Source organism: Falco naumanni, chromosome Z (assembly GCF_017639655.2).
Source record: "Falco naumanni isolate bFalNau1 chromosome Z, bFalNau1.pat, whole genome shotgun sequence".
NCBI lineage: Eukaryota > Metazoa > Chordata > Aves > Falconiformes > Falconidae > Falco > Falco naumanni.
The window spans coordinates 12,190,914-12,211,301 of NC_054080.1; the positions used below are offsets into that span (position 1 = coordinate 12,190,914).

Below are 20,388 nucleotides of genomic sequence, written 5' to 3' on the forward strand. Positions count from 1 at the left end.
GCGAACGCTGCCCCTCCTAGGCAGTGTTTCAGAGAGGGATGCTCTCGGATTGGAGGGACAAAGCCGACCTGGAGAAAGAGGAGTAAGTCAAGTCTGGCCCAGAGTGAAAGGAAAACTACTGCAGGCTCGGAGGCCGGTGTGTAACATTTGTGATGCGAGTGGAAAGCAAAGTTGCTGTGGCACGTGGTTTACATGCGTTCTCTAACCGGGGCTGGAAACTTGAACCTCTTGGCTTTTCCCACGGAGTTACGGAAAGCAGCACAAGCTTTATGCAGAGCGCTGAATCGCACGTCCCTTCAGACGGAAAACCTGTGGTCCGAGAGGCTTTATTGTCAAATACGCTTCAAACTGGAGTTGATCTTTTGCTTTTCAAAAATGCGGTGATGCTTTGTGTAAGCCAGACATCTTTCAGGCGCTCTTGTTAAGTTTCTCAGGAGGTTTGGATTGGGCCCATTGAGGGGGGCTGGGGAGGGGGCATTGGATTAAATGTGGCTGCTGGGAAACTGTTGACTTTAACGTAAAGCCTTTCAGGGAAGTAATTGCCGTTTCGGAAAATCAAGGGTTTGGCACTTGCGCGCGGCTCCCTGCATCGGCATTGTGGCTCTGGACTTGAACTTCGCGCGGCGCTGAGACAGCCGCTTTTTGTGTCGAGAGGACCGTGACCGGTAAGGTACAGAGAGCTGCGTAGGTGCGCTGTCTCATTAGAAACCAGCGTTTTGTTTTTACAAGGTAGCAGCTCCGTTGTAAACACTGTGTTGGGTCGTTTTACAAACAGGGAGAAATGTAACTGGGTGACCTGCGCAACCTTCTTGCTCAATAGCGTTTGCAAACTCAGGGAGTGGTCTTGCCTTCCGTGGAACCGTATTGTGCTGTGGCTGTAGCCGTTCCTTTTGTGTTTAGGGGGCCTTCTTGGTACATCGATGAAGGGGTTTGCCTGGCTGGAAGACTGTGCTAATTACTTTTGCCCTTAAAGAGTGTTAGAAGTCAATGATGTACAGGTTTTACTTTCTTCTCCCTCATCTTTACCCTCCGCTTCCCCCTTTGCCTTTAGGAAATTAGCAGGATGCACTCTCTTCATCACAGGCGCAAGCCGGGGCATTGGCAAGGCCATTGCTTTGAAAGCTGCCAAGGACGGTGCCAACATTGTGATAGCTGCCAAGACAGCTGAGCCCCATCCTACTCTTCCAGGGACTATCTACACTGCTGCAGCAGAGAGTAAGTTGTAATAAATGAGGACAGGGTTCCGGTACTGGGCTGGGTGTGTGCCCTAGTTTAATTGCTGTACCTGAGTGGAAACCTGTGTAGACTCCCTCAGCTCCAGCTTACCTTCAATACAGTCAGTTTTGTGCTTCTCTTGCCTCCCAGGACTGCTGGGAGGTATCAAAATATTACTGTAATGAAGATGCCTGTGCATATAGATGTGAAAATGCTACGTTAATTGAGATGTATGTGTGTACCATACACATTCTCAGTGTTAAGATTTGCTTTGGGGTTCCCGGTTCTTTTCGCAGTGTGTGAAAAGGTTTCAACTTGAGCGTGTGATTTTCAGTGTCTTCTTGAAGCGTGTCATCAAATGAGAGATTCTCAGTAGGCTCACGCTGTTTGCTCCACCCGAGAGCAAATTTTAACGTGTTTAATGTTTTTAATTGTGCAGTTGAAGCGGCTGGAGGAAAGGCTTTGCCATGTGTCGTTAATGTGAGGGAAGAACAGCAAATTATTAATGCCGTGGAGAAGGCTGTGAAGACTTTTGGAGGTACGCTGAGGTGTGGGGGAGACATTAACAGGCAGAGTGCTCAAACAAAAAAGGAAAGAACAGCCTGCCTCACTTGTGCTTTTTGTCTTTAAATGCTAATGTGAAGTGCCTTATTTTAAAACCAGGCATTGATATTTTGGGGACACAGCATAAAGAGTTTGCTGCAGCTGGCTTTACAGATGTTGTCACACAAAAGTGCAGACCATGTGCACTTGTACACTTGCTGAGTGGGCCATGTGTGCTTTTACTATTCAGCTTCAGTCTTTACCAGCCAAACGGAAGGAAGGGGAGGTAGCTGGCTGCAATGATGTAGGTTAATCCTTGTACTGCTACATGAAGGTGCTGTGGAAGGCAGCACCTTGTCTGTTGCAGCTGAGGGCAGGGCAGTGTCCACGTGTGTGTGTACTTTTACAAAAGGAAAAGTTGTGTATCACTCAGTATGTCTATGCAGCCTACCTCAATGCAATACAGAGGTATGAATACTAGTGTAGGTAATAAACTCAGGAAAGGAAAAAAAAAAAAAAATCAATGTGATGTTAATTTACCAGGTAATTAGGGCCCTGCTAAACAGATGATGTTTCCACTTGTAAGGCAGGTCCAGAATATCTGCATGACACTGCTATCACAGAAACAAAATCTGCAGGGTGACTATTGCTCAACCCACCTTTTTTATGGGACATGTGTGCAAGCAACCATGTGGGGAAAAAATTCACTTCAGGCATCCTGCCTGGACTCACAGAAGCAGAAGTAAAGAAAACATCTGCAACCTAATATGCATATTCTTGAGAAAGAATTCATTTAGTGACAAACCACTTATTGTCTTAATCAGTTATTTCTTCTCTAAAAATATCACATTTTATCCATATTTATTAATATTGCATCAAAGAAAAATGAGGACTACCATTTTAAAACGGCATTGCATTATATATCAAAGGCCACTGTTCTGCTAGTACATTTGACCCTCACAGTTTAGAGTTAAGCTGGGTCAACATCTTCTCAAGCTTTATTGCTAGCGCCATGTTACCTTTAATCCTTAATTTTCCTGACATGAAGGCCAGGGTTGGCTTTAGTTTACCTAAAAAGAAAGAACAGAACCATCAGAAAATGAAAAGGAACTGGAGACAACCTGTGCACAGGAAAACATAATGGCCACTACAGCAAGGCCTAGCAACTACACCGCTACCAAGTTCTGCAGCAAACAGTGCAGATTTAGGAAGCATGGGCCAGAGATGTGCAGAACCGAAGTCCAGCAGTTTGACTGGATTCTTTCTGAAGCTACACTTGTTGCTAGAATTTCAGTACCTGGTTAATAAAAGCAGTGTAAGTTTTTGTGCTCTTCCTGTTCACAGAATGGAAGAGGTCAGAAAAATCTGAAGAGTTATATCGTACACTTTCACTTGAGCAATAAAAAGTGAAAAGCTCCTCCATCCCAGGACCACAAGCAAACAGGCTATCTTATATGCCCATCAGCAGATTTTCTGGGCCTCAGTACCTGTGCCTGCCATGGCAAACGCCTTTGTCACTCACCTGTGAACATCTTCACAAAGTCAGCACTAGACATGCTCATAACCACATCAGCCGTCACAGGTGGCTTTCCAAAACCAGCACTCCCACCGGCAGTTTTCAGGTCAATATACCACGTGCCTCCTTCATCACCTGAACACACAGTGAAAAGAAGTGACAAGGCAGCAAAGAGCACTGTGCCCTCCCTGTTCCTCCCTGTCACATGGCCACTACTGTGTCTGTTTGGAGCAGTTATGTGATTGTATATATACTGGTGGTGCTCTGCAACAAATTATTACCTGCCCCATGTTCTGCAAGCAGGCAAAGCCATCCTTTGGCAGATGCCCCACAGCACCATGTATTGGGGACATTGGCAGAAGAGCCCAAAGGCAGCACTTGGCTGACAAGAGTTGGTGGCAGCCAGTGCTTTTAACATGCCAGCACCCCTGTCTTACCATTACACTAACTTGGTGCAGTAGGGCCAGCACAGTGAGAAAGCCTGCCTGCATATGCCAGGAGTGGCAGCAGCTTCCTGCATGTGCTGAAATTGGTCAAAATAACAGAATACCGCACGTTGGAAGGCACCCACCATAAGCATCACTGAGTCCAGAGGAGCTCCACACTGAACAGAACAAAAGGTGGTCTGTTTCAGAGTCAGCTAGAAAAGGTGAGTGCTTCTGTTTGAAAACACCAAGTGCCTTTTGCTAGGAGTGTGTGCATGTGAAGGTTTTACAAGTGATGATCTTACCAGATAATTCAAACTGAAAGACACCCTGAGTAGTTTTCACATACTCCTCACTCATTGCTCCCTGAATAACTCTGAATGTTTCTGCAACAGGACTCAATGGCTTGGCTGAAGCAGATTCTGTGTTAACCTTAGCTCCATCTGATCCTTCACGCTGGGATCCGCTTGACTTCTTCTCTTTGAATGCTTGGGAAGCACCTACAAGAAATAAATTATTTTTCTCTTTCAAATGCAAAACACTTTAAAATGCATGCAGAAATACGCGTAGAGAACTCAGTTTGAAAAGATTTAAGCTTCACAGTAGGGCAAATCAGTATCTTCCACTTCAGTATTAATACTAATAAAGGATGTTCTTTGCACCTGGGAATCTGAACAGGTGTAGAGCACTAAAGGTAACTCTGCAATGTATTTCACTTCTTAATACGTCAGAAGAAAACTGAAAATAAAACCACAGCAAAATTCTGACTGTACACAGTTCATTACAAATGCTTGCACAGCACATTGTTTTCTAACACAATCCATAGACTCCCAACTGCAGTCACAAAAAATAAATCAATATCTTCATTAGGTATCACTTTCACCTCAAAATACTTGTCTTGTCTATCTTGCTAAGAACATGGATATTTTCATTAATTCTTCTGCAAAGGCTTCTAAGCTAGAAATCAATTCACTCCTTTAATCAGCATGTTACTATACCCCAGTGAACATTTACATTTAAGAATACAGGACAGCATTTGCAGCTTAGAAGGCTGATGAAGTTGAACAGCCTCTAAACACGTTGCAGAAAGTCTCTTAGGCATCTTCAGCATCAAAAAACACACTAGGACTATTCTGCAAGTCCCTACTAAACCTGCATTGTGAGGTCCAGGGAACTAACATCATCCATCCCTGGCAGAACAGTCCTAGTGTGATTGCTCAAACAGTATTTTCAAGGGAAAGGGACTGTCCAAACTTTGTGTCCTCTGCCCTTCTCTTATTCCTATTTTGGCACTCCTGTCAAACCTGTTAAGCATTCTTACTTGCCCTCCTACTTGACAGACAACAATTCTGAAAAAGGAAAACTGATGCTTTTCTAAAAAAGACTTCTCCATGTCAACTAAAGAGATATTGAAATTGTGTAAACTGTGCAAGTTTCATCTAAGTAGCAATGGAAGCTCTACATTGAGTTCTTCTGTATAAACTTAGCAAGGCAAATGAGACACTCCTACAAAATGTGCTGTTTGCTCTTTAATTCCTTTTTCCAGCAATGTTTACCTGTGACCTTCATACTATTGCAATTCAGATGGTTAAAAAGCAGTCTTCAAAATAAGGTACTGATTTACCATGGAAGCCCTGCAGAAGGCAACATTTTCCCTCTAGCTTTAAGTAGAGTAACTTCCATAAACCTTACCCTCCAAATGAGAAAAGGGGTTTTGCCTAATAGCTTGAGTGGAATCCAAGTTCTTGGGAGAAAAGAATTAAAAACCCACTTGAAATACAGAGGGCACATTCATTATCATCAGAAAAAAATGACTTTTACACAGTGCTTTCCCTACCATATCCTTCTGGTTTCATAGCTGTCGTGTCAGCTTCAGCATCCAAGAAGAAGTCAGGCATCAGGGGGTGACCTAAAAGGGAGGAAAATTGTAATAGTAAGTCCAAGTAAAGTTGGACAGCACAAACAGGAATCCATTTTGTATGAAACTACAGCCAAGTCTTAAGTGCAAAGTACAATCTGAAAGGAAGGCATAGAATAAAATAACATGTTTAGTCTGGTTCATTGAAAATATGACCTATAAACCCCTTAAAAGTTGCAATGAAAAACTTTTGAAGGAAAAAAAAAATGTATCCCACTAGCTGGTAAATAGTAATACATACATCTACAGTGCAGGTACACTTTCTTTTCACTGAAGATTTTTTTTTAATTTAATAGGCACTTGATGATTAGACTCTCAATGGACTCATACGTGCCTTCGATGAAGACATGTTCTGAAAGCTAAGGCAAAGCAACTTTTAATTTAAGAGCCCCTAGAAAAAAACCTATGTTAATATTCTCCCCCCCATCATTCCCCCTTCCTGAATTTACTCCTCACCTTAAAGATCTGTTTTACCTGGTGCAATTGCATAGACATCAAAATCCTTAACTCCTTCTTCTCTCAGCAGAACTTCATCAATAATGAAGTTTCCAGTGAAACTTTTTGGTTTTGTTAAAATGCAGTACGCAGCATCTGCAAGGATGTCTGTTTTCCTGCACTGTTTTTCTATTCCAGATCCTCCCAGCATATCCATAGCAGATGTATGTATGGCTAGAAAGTTTGGAGAGTAAAAAACCAACACTTGAACACTGGTGACACAAAATTCCCATTTCTCTGGTAAGTACACAAACTTTGTTTTCCTTTCATGCAAAAAGAAATTGTAGGAAGACAAAGCTATGAAACACTACGAACCAACAAACAATTCTCTACAAGCACAAGTAAAACCCAGAAATCTATTAAAGGAACCAAAGTGTGAAATAATGGGCAAGACTTTTTATGACATTCACATCCCTCTATCCCTTTATCAGTGCCCCTCCGTCATGGATTTCCTCCAGGTAATTCAGTACATGAAAAACTAACAGGACAACTATTTTTCTCAAAGTGAATGTATGATACATCAGCCACTAAAAGGGATTTCCTTTGGTGATTATCACACTGAAAATCTTCATGCTTAGTTTTAGTCTTGTAACAACTCCCATGAGATACCAAAGTGCCTCTCCTAAGTTAATGAGACATCAAATACCAAAAATTCAAATAATTTGTTCAGTATTTCACAGAAAGGCTGTGTTAGACCAAAGAGTAAAATTCACACCTCCTAAGGTTCTGGTTGTTTTATTAACCAATTCTACTAAGTTTTGCACGATTCCATTAGTCTTCTTTATGCTTCCCCCAAGGGAGCTACTAACATTGTGGCATGTTTCAGTCTAAGTCTGTAATTTGCTCTTCCAGGCCAAGGTATCCATTCTGCTTTTCTTTCATCTTGTTCCACAGAGGCCATTTGGCTGTAGCTTTTGACATCTGCCATGTTACCGTTTTCCCCCCATATAGTTCTGCCTCATGACTTTTTCTACTCAACGCTCTGACCCCAAGTTTTGGGACAGATTCACAGTTCCTCTCCTATACCTGGTGCTAGCAGATCCTGGAAGTGGAAGGACAAACCTAATTGTACATCACTTTTGTCCTCCTTTCGGTGCTTCAGTTCCACACAAAGTAACAGCAGCTTTGATGCAGAAGTGATCCCAACATCCCTTAAAGCAAAGAATAGGAACCGTACACATCTATCTGAGTTGGATCATTCACCTTCCAAAGTAGGAACTGGGAAGAAAGATGGCAGTCTTCAGTGCTGGCCAGGGAGACCCTGTCAAAGTGTTTTCGAGGAAAGTGCACGAGTTGGTAGATCTCCCTGATGACTCGCTTATTTTACTCTTCTGTGGTGAGGATTAGTCCCTAGGTTTCACTTACCTTTGCCCAACCTCAGTTTCTTTTTTTCAAATCAATTGAACTGCTATAAATATAACAGTTTTATAATATAATATAAACATATTTATATTTATAAAATTTATAAAACATATTTATAAAATAATATAAACCCAAACTGGCAAATAGATGTACTGTACATACACCTAGGCCTCCCTAGGTCTTTTTCCCATTTTTAAGGATAGAAAATAAATTTGCATCAATTTGGTCTTCCGAAATGCAATCTGTCCTGCAAAGTTTTTAATTTTTAAAAAAATAATTACCAACAGTTCAGATAACATTCCTTTCGAATACTCTGATGAAATTTACCAGGTTCTGTTGACCTGAATATATTCCACTATTCTGAGGATTCATTAACCTGTTCACTTTTCCTGGCCCATGCTTCTGCCACTTTTCTGTTAATATCAACTGTTCTTCTGAGCACAGTAAGCCTATGTTCACAGATTGAAAAACTTTTATTAGAAGTTTTAAACAGGTACTGCCTCAGAGCCTGGCTGCACATTGTTCTACCTATTTCATGTAAAGTGCTGCTTGTTTTCTTCTAATGCACATGAAGAGTCTTCCAGTTCTGTCCCAGAATACCTCTAATATTTATATGTACTTAGTGATGGGCTCACCCCTCTTTCACTTCTAGATAAATGGAGAGCTCCTGGCATCTTAGTATCAGCATACTTTCACACGTTCAAAGAGTTGGATTTACCAACAGATACTAGCATCCTTACTACCACAAAGGCTAATCACATTTGTATGAGATTACAGTGGATTCTTTAATTAAGAACAACTTTCTCACTTTTGGAAGACAAACCTTTAGAAAGAACATTTTTTTATACTGGAGAATTTGCACATTATTAACCTCTTTTATACTTGAGGGCACATCAGTTTTCATGGGGGCATCACTGATATATACAAACTTTGAGAGCTCATCTAGTGTTTCTAACAGTATTAAACTGAACGAGCAAGAATGGATTCAGCAAATACAAAGCTCTGTCTGCATACTTTTGATTTTATAGAAAGCATAATTATTTTTTAATTACTTTGCAGCATCTCACCAAGAGAAATCTTTATAAAGAAAGCATTTATTAGAATATGGTGTTGTCATTTGTAAACTGAATATTCTTGCACTTCCAAGCCTCATGTTCTGCAGGTTCCCAAGGGGAACACGTATTAGCTGCACTCTAGAACAAGTGTGAGCTTCTGCAGTGTTGTCCTCTTACTTATTTTAGCAGGTACAAGTTAGTTACCAAGGACACAGTAGCACTCTAACGTACAGAGAAAGATACTACTTTCTTTGGTTTGGGTCCCCCACCGCACCCCCGGTGAGAATGTCAGATTCTGTAGACATTTAATTAATACCATCACAGACATCTTTTATTACTAGACCATATCTGCGACACTGGTACTATAGCATATACAAACAGCGGAAAGAAATAATGTATTCAACTGTGCAACGTAAGATTTAATGTAACTTCTACCTATAAAGTGAGCCAACCTTCTGAAAAATCTTCCATTGTGTGTCAGTGGACAAATCCTACTAGGTTGTGCTTTCCCTTGCCAAGAAAAACAGGAGGCCAAATTATTCAGATGGGTGGGGAAAAACACCTACATTGCAAAATAAAGACCTAGTATAACCAGCTGGTCCCTGCAGGAAGAATTCTTTAGCTTTCAACAGTTACTTGGGACCCGTAAAACCACCAATTCGTTTACACGACAGCAGTGGATGCTTTCTCCAGCATATCCAGTATCACAGACTGAAGGTGTTGAAAAATCAGAAAGCTCTAGAGAGCACACATAATGTGTCAGTGCAGCATGTAAATATGTGCACTTACAAGACACATGTAATCTTCTAACAGCTTTTGTGTGAGAAAATAAGTCAAATCAGCAATGTTGTCTGCAGCCTGATACACATCTATCTGTCTCAGTTAGATACTTCCTTCATTGTTCTTAATGCTCATATACGTTACAGGGTGTAATCAGTCAGTGACCAAAAAATATAAAACTGTAGGTCAAGATCACCTCTGCTAATGGGAAATCAAATTACTCCTACATATAGGATTCTGAGGAGATATAAAACATATTTAGCACTGGCATTTTAGGGACAAGCCAGACAGGAAGGGCATGAATCTAGGAAAGTCTTTAAGAACCAAGTTTCACGGCTCTATTCCAGATGACAAAGACAGACCCTGGGAAATCTCCATTGAAACTTTTCTGAGGTTCTCCTCAAGCAAGTTGGAAACAAGTGCATATTTAACTCCTTCAGAAGTGAAAAAACCAACAACCAGATACCCCAAACCTAACAGGTGAGCTTTCACTCCACTGCCAAGAAGGCAATGCAGACCCTGAAGTTGTACTGAAGGCAACTGGACGTATGTCAAAGGTGAAGAGTTTATTCTTTTAGACAGTACAGGGTTTGTGATGATGTAATTATCAAGAATGATGTTATTATTATTCAAAACAGTCAATCCATTACCAAAACATTTCTATGGGTAAAACTCACAGTGTGAACAGAATTATGAGGCACCCATTCACTGGGATAGTTTAAGATGCAAGCATCCAGACCAAAGTCTGTCAGACATACTAATTCAAGTGCTCAGCAGAGTATCAGCTAGGGTATTTAAGCAGAGAAACTCAGCTGATTTTGACTGAAATAATAAAGTTTTGCCCATTTTCTTCCTTACCTTACAGAAGCAAATCACAGAGTTCTAGTTCATACCAGAAGCTACAACAGGCCTGCAGTGCCTAACAGGAAAACAATGAAAAGTGTCTGGGCACAAACACTTCTTACACTGGAGCACAAGCTCCAGAAGAGGATCTTGGTTTATGTTTTTATTTCCTCTTCCTTCTTCGCTCCCTCCACTAATTAAAAAAATACACTTTGCTGTTGTAATGTTGCATAACACAGTGACTGGACTCACACCATTAAAGGGCAGGATTACCCTCTGTCTTTATGGATTTTAATATCGGTATCATTTCTGCACATAGGTGTTATTTGGGGTGAAGAGACTGGCCTCCTTGGCAAACAGCTGGCCAGATTTTCAAACAGCAGCCCTGATCAACACTGACAACAAACTGAAGTTAATACAACATGGGAGGATTAAGTTGTTTTTCTTCCACAGCACACACGATTTTCCTGTGACTTGCAAGCAGATGGTTCTATGAATAACTCTTTGGTGGCCTGCTATGCCAGATCTTGTAGGAACAGGGCTTTTTTTTAATTATTTCTGCACTTACAGAGGTATCTATTTTGTAGTTCCGCCTACACTCTGGCAATTTAACTATTGAGGAATTCTAAATAGTACTATATACACAGACATTTAATACCTACTAATGAAAGCATGCTAATACTTTTGTGATTCTGTCCAAACCAAAACTCTGGGTGCACGAGAAAGAGCACAGACAAGTCAAATACTATACAGAACCTTCAGCCAACTGAAAGCGTTGAATGGGTTGCAAACTGGCTGCAGATGAGTTTGGATGAAAGTGGCAATGGTCTAGTGAGAGCTAGGAATGAAAACCACCACATATGCAGGACGAACAAAGAATATACAAAATAATTGTCTGGTCTCCTGAATCAATTCCTGGAGAAGTTCGAAGTACATTCAAAATTAAATAAAACAAGCTGTAGAAGACAACGTCATTATTTTAGTACCATTAGAAATAAAAAAAATATAAACCCACCTGTTTTAGGCCATAAAGCATTGACAGCAACTTCTCCTCTAAATTCTTCTGCCATTCCCAAGACACACATGGACATTCCATATTTAGAAATGGTGTAAGCTAAGAGAAGAAATATAAAAAAAGATAAAAATTTTCACTATCAACAGAACTTTAATTATGATGGAAAGAAAACCCAAATGATTTGTTTATAAGGAAAATGAAGCTTTTGAGGACAAAACAGTATCTCCCTTAAGCCAAAATCTCTCCCTTCTCCCCACCACCCCCAGCAGATAAAAACTGGGGTTGGGAAAGTCTGCCATCTTTTCACCACAAATAAAATGAGAGCTACACACGTTTTGACAAAAACAATCACTGAAGCCTAGCTGTATGGCATTGTTGTTGTGCTTTTTATATACAGCACACTAGCAAGAGTGCTCAATTTTTTTCAACAGGCCCAAGGCATACTAGCTGCTAACAACCAAAAGTGTATCCTACAGAAAGCAAAAATGTAAGGGAGAAGAAAAAAAATAAAAAAAGGAAATTCTAAATCGTTGCCATTAGATATTTTGAGAAGGGAAGCTTCTGGGGAGAAAAAACTGGGACTTGCTGGAGGAGTTTAACATGACAAGTGTCCAGAATTGAAAGTTTTTTACAGTTTTAAAATGAGCAATATGAACTTCATGACAAATGGGGTCCCCCTCCCACATCTAATTTCCATTTTAAAAGACAACATTGAACTTTATTAAATCAAACTTGAAGCTGAATCAGTAGAAAATAGATTTTTGGGTTTCATTCTCTATTTGGAATAAAAAATATTTTGTATTCTAAAAGAATTTCAATGAAAAAGCACAGACTCTTACCTTGAAAACATTCTTGAAAATATAAAGGACATAGTGGGCCATGAAACCTGCACTACATTTTCCCACAAAACAATTTACTTTAGGTTAGGTACAAAACACTGTGGGGGACTGTTAGTGCCAATCTGTGTATAGTGCTAAAGATACAAGATCTGGCATTCTGGGCTGGCACTCCTGCACACTTCACCAGGTATTTATGTGGTTCTCAAAAATTAACAAAGGCTCTGAATGCTACTCACCACAATGGTTTTTGAACCACATGGGATTCAGATTCATAGGTGGGCTGAGGTTCAGGATATGGGGGTTCCTACTCTTCCTCAAGTGGGGAAGGCATGTTTTAGACCTGAAAGATAGATTCATACAAATCAGCCAGCTCTTATTTCATGGAACACCTGTAATTACACTAAAAACCATAGCAGCAGACCAGTATTTTCATTGAAGTACACTAAGCTGAGATCCTGCCCCTGTACCAATTATTTGATATAAAGAACAACAACAACAAAAGCTATCCTAGCTTACTTATCTCAGGCCTAGTATTCATTCCTGCTAACTGGACCACATTCTCCAACTGGTGCAGCAGCATCTACTAAAGCTGATTTTCCAGAGGTTTAGAAGCCACAATCTCCTTGTAATAGTTCTGGTAGGCGCAACAAAACACTGTAAGGCAACAAGCAAAAATAACAGCGCAGAGCTGTATATTTAGTCATAAATACATTCTCTTTTGATCCAATACCTATTCCATCTTTAAAATCACGTTAAAGAATACTATATAGTGACAGGCTATTACAAATACTCCAAGTAAAACTGAAAGCCTATTCTCTGGGAGAAATAGTGACTGGGAGAGTCACTATTTCATTCGACTTAGAATTTACACATTACTGTAAATCATAACCTTTACTTTATAGAAACAGAATTCACTTTTAGGACTGTGGTACACTTTCGCATTTGATGTCTACTGGAAAATTTTTGACCAAGCTTCACAGAGAGAACAGCACCACAGCAGACTACACTACTGACACATTTCAACAGGACCCATGCATACTGTCAGCCACAGAAGGGACACCTTCAACTGCAAAATCATTAAAGTAGTAAAGTAAATAATTTACCACCTGCTTAAATGTCCTGGGGTCTCAACATTTTTCAGTGGCACTGTGTGAGGTTCACTAACAGATGCCAGATGCCTGTGTCTTTAAATGCATAGGAACTATGTCAACAGGTATACTCTATAAAATGGTACATCTTCCCTAATTCCTCCACACAGACAAAAAATCCACATATTTTTTTAGCTATTGTAACTTTCCTACACAGACAAAAAATCCACATACTTTTTTTTTTAACTATTGTAACTTTCTGAATACTAAATTGGAAACAACTCTACAAATACAAACACAATGTACAAAGCCAGAGGAAGAAAAGGCCAAAATGTTTGACTGGGTCTTCCCAATTTACAGTTATAAAAGCAATGACAAAGACCATTTGTAACTTCCCTTGAGAGGCATTAATCTTTCATATACTGTTCTATTCACAGCAACCTGGAACGTGCTTTTTCATCTTTTTAAGACAGAGCAGCACCTAAAGGAAAGATGACTTAAAAGAATTCTCCATTAATCTGAGGTAGCTGGATGTACCAATCACAAAGTGATTATTACTGTTGGATGGCAAGGGGGAAACAAAGCTTGACACTGGCAATATAGTGGAACCCATTCAGAGACTTAGCAAGAGATATCCACAAAGCATTTTCTGGAATGTCAACCTCCAAAACCAATTTTCCTTTCCAAGTACAGAACCACTTACACCTATAGCTTTTCAAAAGTAGACCCCACAGGCTGGAAGCACAGAAATCTCACTCTGTGAGCAGTCTTTCTTTCTTCCACCTTCCCTCTCCCTCCACACTATCCACATGCTTTGCACTGCCTCTCTAATTCAGAAAACTATGTGTGTTTTTACATTATTCCAATGGCAAATCCCTTCACTGATTCTTAGCAAACAAACATTAAGGAATATAACTGTAGTTATCTGATAACCAGATTCATCTGCACAAAGGACGACAGACACTACTCTAGATAAAACACTGATAGAAAAGCTCCTGATCACACCAAGCAACAACTCAATTTAGAGAATGTGCATCATTCTAAGGGCTTTTTTTCTTTTCCTTCAAACACAACCCCATCAAAATAAAAGTTTTAATTCTAAACCAGAGCAACTTCAAATGACATCATGTAAATCTAAAATGATCCCACCTCCTGAATCCATTTCCAAAAAATAAGCAAAACAAGTACCACAGGAACACTTAAGTCAAATATTGGTATGTTAATTTAAATAAATGGTAGAACTAGTAAGCTGAAAGCAGATGGAGAACACTTGAGATTGTTAAGTTACATCTTTAACATTTCTCTTTTACCTATGCTGTTATATGATGTCTCTAAAGATAAGAAACTTATGAGAACAAAGCTGAGAAACAAGATGTTACACTTGACTTATGCAAAGACTTAGTAATTTTGCTTGAAACAAAAGTGCAGATAGCATTTAGCAAAGCCAAGCGGGAGCTCTGTTTGAAATAAACTAGTTTCTGATTCTTACCTGCATGGAGGGGCTTTTGAAGACTTAATGACTACAGTAATAAGGTTCCCGTGTACTCCAACTTACAACTAATTCTTGCTGATACAAATTTCAAATCAGCTGGGCAATAACAGGGAAATTTCCTGTGAGCACATGTGGAATACTTGCACCCCAACTCTCAGGCAGCAAGACAGGTAAACAATTTCTCAGAAAAACTGAGATAAAGTCATTAATTTTGTTACAGTTACTTTGCTTCCTTCTCTCAGCACTTACGTCAGGTAGGTTCCTCGTACATTGACATCCATCATAAGATTGACCTTCTTCGTTTCTGTTTCCAAAGTGCCAGTCAAAGAGATGGCGCTTGCATTGTTCACCAAAATATCAATGCCTGGTTTTAAAATAAGGCACTTCACATTAGCATTTAAAGACAAAAAGCACAAGTAAGGCAGGCTGTTCTTTCCTTTTTTGTTTGAGCACTCTGCCTGTTAATGTCTCCCCCACACCTCAGCGTACCTCCAAAAGTCTTCACAGCCTTCTCCACGGCATTAATAATTTGCTGTTCTTCCCTCACATTAACGACACATGGCAAAGCCTTTCCTCCAGCCGCTTCAACTGCACAATTAAAAACATTAAACACGTTAAAATTTGCTCTCGGGTGGAGCAAACAGCGTGAGCCTACTGAGAATCTCTCATTTGATGACACGCTTCAAGAAGACACTGAAAATCACACGCTCAAGTTGAAACCTTTTCACACACTGCGAAAAGAACCGGGAACCCCAAAGCAAATCTTAACACTGAGAATGTGTATGGTACACACATACATCTCAATTAACGTAGCATTTTCACATCTATATGCACGGGCATCTTCATTACAGTAATATTTTGATACCTCCCAGCAGTCCTGGGAGGCAAGAGAAGCACAAAACTGACTGTATTGAAGGTAAGCTGGAGCTGAGGGAGTCTACACAGGTTTCCACTCAGGTACAGCAATTAAACTAGGGCACACACCCAGCCCAGTACCGGAACCCTGTCCTCATTTATTACAACTTACTCTCTGCTGCAGCAGTGTAGATAGTCCCTGGAAGAGTAGGATGGGGCTCAGCTGTCTTGGCAGCTATCACAATGTTGGCACCGTCCTTGGCAGCTTTCAAAGCAATGGCCTTGCCAATGCCCCGGCTTGCGCCTGTGATGAAGAGAGTGCATCCTGCTAATTTCCTAAAGGCAAAGGGGGAAGCGGAGGGTAAAGATGAGGGAGAAGAAAGTAAAACCTGTACATCATTGACTTCTAACACTCTTTAAGGGCAAAAGTAATTAGCACAGTCTTCCAGCCAGGCAAACCCCTTCATCGATGTACCAAGAAGGCCCCCTAAACACAAAAGGAATGGCTACAGCCACAGCACAATACGGTTCCACGGAAGGCAAGACCACTCCCTGAGTTTGCAAACGCTATTGAGCAAGAAGGTTGCGCAGGTCACCCAGTTACATTTCTCCCTGTTTGTAAAACGACCCAACACAGTGTTTACAACGGAGCTGCTACCTTGTAAAAACAAAACGCTGGTTTCTAATGAGACAGCGCACCTACGCAGCTCTCTGTACCTTACCGGTCACGGTCCTCTCGACACAAAAAGCGGCTGTCTCAGCGCCGCGCGAAGTTCAAGTCCAGAGCCACAATGCCGATGCAGGGAGCCGCGCGCAAGTGCCAAACCCTTGATTTTCCAAAACGGCAATTACTTCCCTGAAAGGCTTTACGTTAAAGTCAACAGTTTCCCAGCAGCCACATTTAATCCAATGCCCCCTCCCCAGCCCCCCTCAATGGGCCCAATCCAAACCTCCTGAGAAACTTAACAAGAGCGCCTGAAAGATGTCTGGCTTACACAAAGCATCACCGCATTTTTGAAAAGCAAAAGATCAACTCCAGTTTGAAGCGTATTTGACAATAAAGCCTCTCGGACCACAGGTTTTCCGTCTGAAGGGACGTGCGATTCAGCGCTCTGCATAAAGCTTGTGCTGCTTTCCGTAACTCCGTGGGAAAAGCCAAGAGGTTCAAGTTTCCAGCCCCGGTTAGAGAACGCATGTAAACCACGTGCCACAGCAACTTTGCTTTCCACTCGCATCACAAATGTTACACACCGGCCTCCGAGCCTGCAGTAGTTTTCCTTTCACTCTGGGCCAGACTTGACTTACTCCTCTTTCTCCAGGTCGGCTTTGTCCCTCCAATCCGAGAGCATCCCTCTCTGAAACACTGCCTAGGAGGGGCAGCGTTCGCTTTCAGAAGGCAGAAAACTGGGATGGGGCAGGGAGGGGGAGGGACCTTCCCCTGCAGTGGCAGGGTGAGGCGTCCGCAGGGACGTCAATGAAACCCTGCAGGGATGTCAATGAAGCCCTACAGCTGCCGTTTCAAACAGATTTTCCTCTGCAAAACTGGGTCCTGGAGAGGCACAGGAGAAAAAGTCTCACAACAGCACAGCAACTCACAAAAAGTGCTGCCAAGAGTCAAGTCACACACGCAGTTATGGAAGTTCATCTCTGGATTACATCGAGTGTAAAATTTAGTCAATTAAGGCCAGAATTTGGCTTCTATCTTCAACCAACTAATAGGTCAGCACACTCTGCCTTAGTCAGGGAAGATGTAAATGAGGTTCAGTGAGAGGCAGCTCTGAAGGAGAAGGAAGGTGAGGAAAGCTGGCAGAGCTTTAAGCCCCTCCAGGGCCAAGAGTGGTCTATTCAGGAAGACAAGTAGATGTACCAGCAGACCCGCACGGCTGCACATGGAACCCATGACTCAGCTCCCATGTACAAAGGTGTCATACTGGGAGCAACAGCAGCAAGGACAGGCCGCAAAGGAGGAATGAGAAATATCACCCAGGCATGTTGGAACAGTGTCAGGATAACCAAAGTTCACCTGCAGCTCAAGCTTGTGGAGGACGTCAAGGGCACCGGGGTTGGTGCTGCTATACCTCTTGAAATATTTCTTGTGTCCCCAATAGCACTGCCCAGAATTTAGAGCATTTTACTCTGCTAAGCAAGCTGCAAAGCTTGCAAGACTTATGATTTATTTCTTAATTCACTTGGCAGCCCAATAATTTACAAGGTTTTAAAGCACGTGCTTGCCCAAAATCACTTATGACCTGTACTGTGAAAGCTGCATCTTTATTGCTTTCATTGCAGTTGAATTCTGGCAGTAAGGCAGAAAATGTCAAAATCACCTCTGTACCCTGCAGCCTTGGGGATCTTGGAAACATAACATAGGTTCCTTTTTTCACCAGGCATGACTGCTAATACAGAAACCTGCAGGGCATGTCAGCGATAGTTTTTAGAGCTTGCTTACATACCATTTAATGAATAAACCTATTTATAACACAGGAACGAATGATACTAACTTATCTTCCCAGCTGTCAGCAGTGGCAGCTCTGAAAAAAAGGCAAAAAAGCCTCTGAATTAAGATCCTAGACTGGAAGGAAATTTGCCAGGTAAGAAAGAAGATACCGGCTTGTAACGAGAGAGTGCGAGAAAAACAGTTTAATACCCATTAAAATCACAGATACACTACCTAGTTTAAACTCCGCCAATAACTATTTCCGTTGCCAAACGCTCCACTCAACGACACTCACTAACGGTCCCGACGAGTATTTCCAGCACCTCTGCGAGTTCCCACCCGCCCCCCTCACCCCCCGGACTTGCTCAGGCCTCCCGCCAGGCCCGGGCTCCGCCGCCGCCGCCCCGCACAGCGCCCGCAGCCGGCCCGGCCGGCGGGGCGCGGGGTGCCAGCAGCGCCCCCTCGAACCCGCTGGGGACAGCAGGGCCGCGGGCGCCAGGGCGGCGCCACCCCCCGCTGGAAACGCCCCCCACTGCAGGGGCATTCCTGCCCTCCGGTACAGCCATTCACTTCCAGGCGCTTACAAGCGCCGTGCCGCGCCACCCGCTTGGAGGGAAGCCCACCGCAGCGCCGAGGGGAGCGTCCAGCGAACCGCCACGGCGGCCCCCGGCCGACGCCCCCCCGCCCCAAGAGGCCTTCGGCGGCTGAAGAGCCACGGCTTTTACCTCAGCCGCGCCGCCTGGCGCCGCCTCTGCCGCCGCCTGAGGAGCGGGAAGCGGCGGCCTGGGGCGGGTTGGGGGGGGGCTCGGGGGGCGTGGAAGGAGAGGGGAGAGCGGCGGCACCTTACCCTGTGTTGGGCAGCATGGCGGCGCGCGAACGGGCCGCCCCCGGGCAGGGCCAGGGGCAGGGGCAGGGGCCGGGGCAGGGCCCGCCCCGCCTGGCGCAGCCGCCGCGGCGGTGCGGGGCGGAGCCGTCGGGCGGAGGTGAAGGGCCGAGGGGCCGGGCCGTGGAGCTCGGGGCGCGGCCTCCGGGGCGGTGCGGGGGGGGACGGGACAGCCCGGCTGCGTGAGGAGGCCTGTGGGGCGGGGGCGACCCGGTCGGGGCGTAAGCCAGCCTGATGGTGGGTAGAGGCCCGCACGGAATGAAGGGAGGGTGTCACTGCAGGCCTTCCTCAGGCTGCCTGCTGGGAAACAACTAATGGCAGCGAACGTGAATGTTTCCCCTTAAGGATTGCTCAGGAGCGTTGAGGTGTTGAGCAGACCCTTTTCCCAAACGCTAAGCCTTTTTATCTTGAAAAACGAGGTACTAAAGTAACTGTCGGGAGCAACGCTCACCTGCAACACAATGTGGGGTTTGTTTTACATGATGTGGTTCAAGCCTGGTGGCCTTTGAATGTGTCTGGACACCCATTTGGCATCTTCTGTGGACTTGAGAGGTCTCCAGCACCCTCTCATTCTGTGCTGGATGTGTGTGTGAGATACCACTTTGAACTGAGCTCTGCTGCCAGTCCTGCTGGAAACACTTGAGCTTTGCCTGCTGTCTCACCTTCTGCCTCCCCAGTTCATCAGAATGCCTGTGGCAGGATGGTGCGGCCTGTGCTTGCCCAGCTGTGCCTGTCCCCTCCTTCACCCCCCCGCCCGCTCCAGTCCATCTCTTTATTTCACAGTAACTGCGAGTTGGCCCTCTCCTCCAAATCCTGCACCAGCACATCTGCACATAAGTCTTCCCACATAATCTCTTCTTCCCTCTCTTGCCTGGTGGAGGCTCTGACCATCTCCTGCCCTTGCGACACTGCTCACGTGTTGCTGCAGTTGGGAGATCTTCCACCAGCTTCAACCTTTGGCTTGTCTTTCCCCACTTCAGCTTTCACGCAGAGATCCAGCACAATACCCTGAGAAGGACTGGGGTTTCACAGTGAGCTGATGCCAGAAGGGGTAATCACCTGGTTGGTCTGAACCTACTGTAAGAATTGAAATGGATAGTTCTACTGACCTAAACAGAAATCAGCTTAGGCTGTAAGCAGATGTGCTAGTCCTTGCGTGTTGACGTAATGACAGTTGTTCTGCTGCCACTGCAGTTTCCATCGTCACGGAGCTGCAGACTCCTGCAGGAGCAGCACGTGACCAAGCTGAAGGGGCCAAATGCTGGCTGAACACCTTGCAACTGGAACATCTTTCATGCCACTTGCTTTCCTGGGTTGGCATCCTGCACAGATGGAAGCAAAGCTGCTTTGCTGAGAAGATCTTCAGGCACGACTCGTTCAGCCTCTCTCCAGCCTCTCAGTCCCAGTAAGGAGGAATGCAGAGCTTGACTGTGACAGCTCCATGCCAGGATCATAAACATCAAGCCTGCAGTGAGCTCTGTGTAAGTGTAAGACACGTTGTGTCTGTGCAGAGAGCTGCTGGTTTCAGCCATGCACAGGCCTACCTGCAGGAGAAGCCCCTAGGTATCACGTTCAGCCTTCTTCCGCTCAAGTGTTTTTTTTCTTTCCAGTATTTAACAGGGGAAAA

At 43.5% G+C, this 20,388-nt stretch overlaps 1 protein-coding gene and 1 long non-coding RNA gene across 3 annotated transcripts; one reads left to right on the forward strand and one right to left on the reverse strand.

Moving 5' to 3' along the window:
* On the forward strand, positions 1-1,915 carry LOC121081107. The gene is made up of 3 exons (XR_005825587.1): positions 1-1,215; positions 1,655-1,753; positions 1,879-1,915. It is a non-coding gene; the product is annotated as an uncharacterized LOC121081107 (long non-coding RNA).
* A 687-nt stretch (positions 1,916-2,602) lies between these two features.
* Positions 2,603-18,829, reverse strand: HSDL2 (hydroxysteroid dehydrogenase like 2). Of its 2 annotated transcripts, XM_040579801.1 has the most exons (11): positions 18,726-18,829; positions 15,614-15,777; positions 15,076-15,174; positions 14,836-14,950; positions 12,243-12,346; positions 11,168-11,266; positions 6,092-6,286; positions 5,537-5,608; positions 4,005-4,199; positions 3,281-3,409; positions 2,603-2,828 (listed from the first exon to the last, which is right to left on the reverse strand). In XM_040579801.1, the coding sequence occupies exons 1-11, from the start codon at positions 18,740-18,742 to the stop codon at positions 2,716-2,718; spliced, it is 1,302 nt and encodes a 433-aa protein (XP_040435735.1). In that variant the 5' UTR covers positions 18,743-18,829; the 3' UTR covers positions 2,603-2,715. The 2 variants fall into 2 exon arrangements, with proteins under 2 accessions (XP_040435735.1, XP_040435736.1); XM_040579802.1 differs by lacking the exon at positions 6,092-6,286 and having other exon boundaries at positions 18,726-18,757.
* Positions 18,830-20,388: the final 1,559 nt, after the last annotated feature.

Coding starts and splice junctions, on each gene's coding strand:
- HSDL2 (XM_040579801.1), bottom strand. Junction 11,267..12,242: donor GTGGTTCAAAAACCATTGTG/GTGAGTAGCATT, acceptor TTCTTCTCTTAG/CTTACACCATTTCTAAATAT. Junction 6,287..11,167: donor TGCTTTATGGCCTAAAACAG/GTGGGTTTATAT, acceptor CAAACTTTCTAG/CCATACATACATCTGCTATG.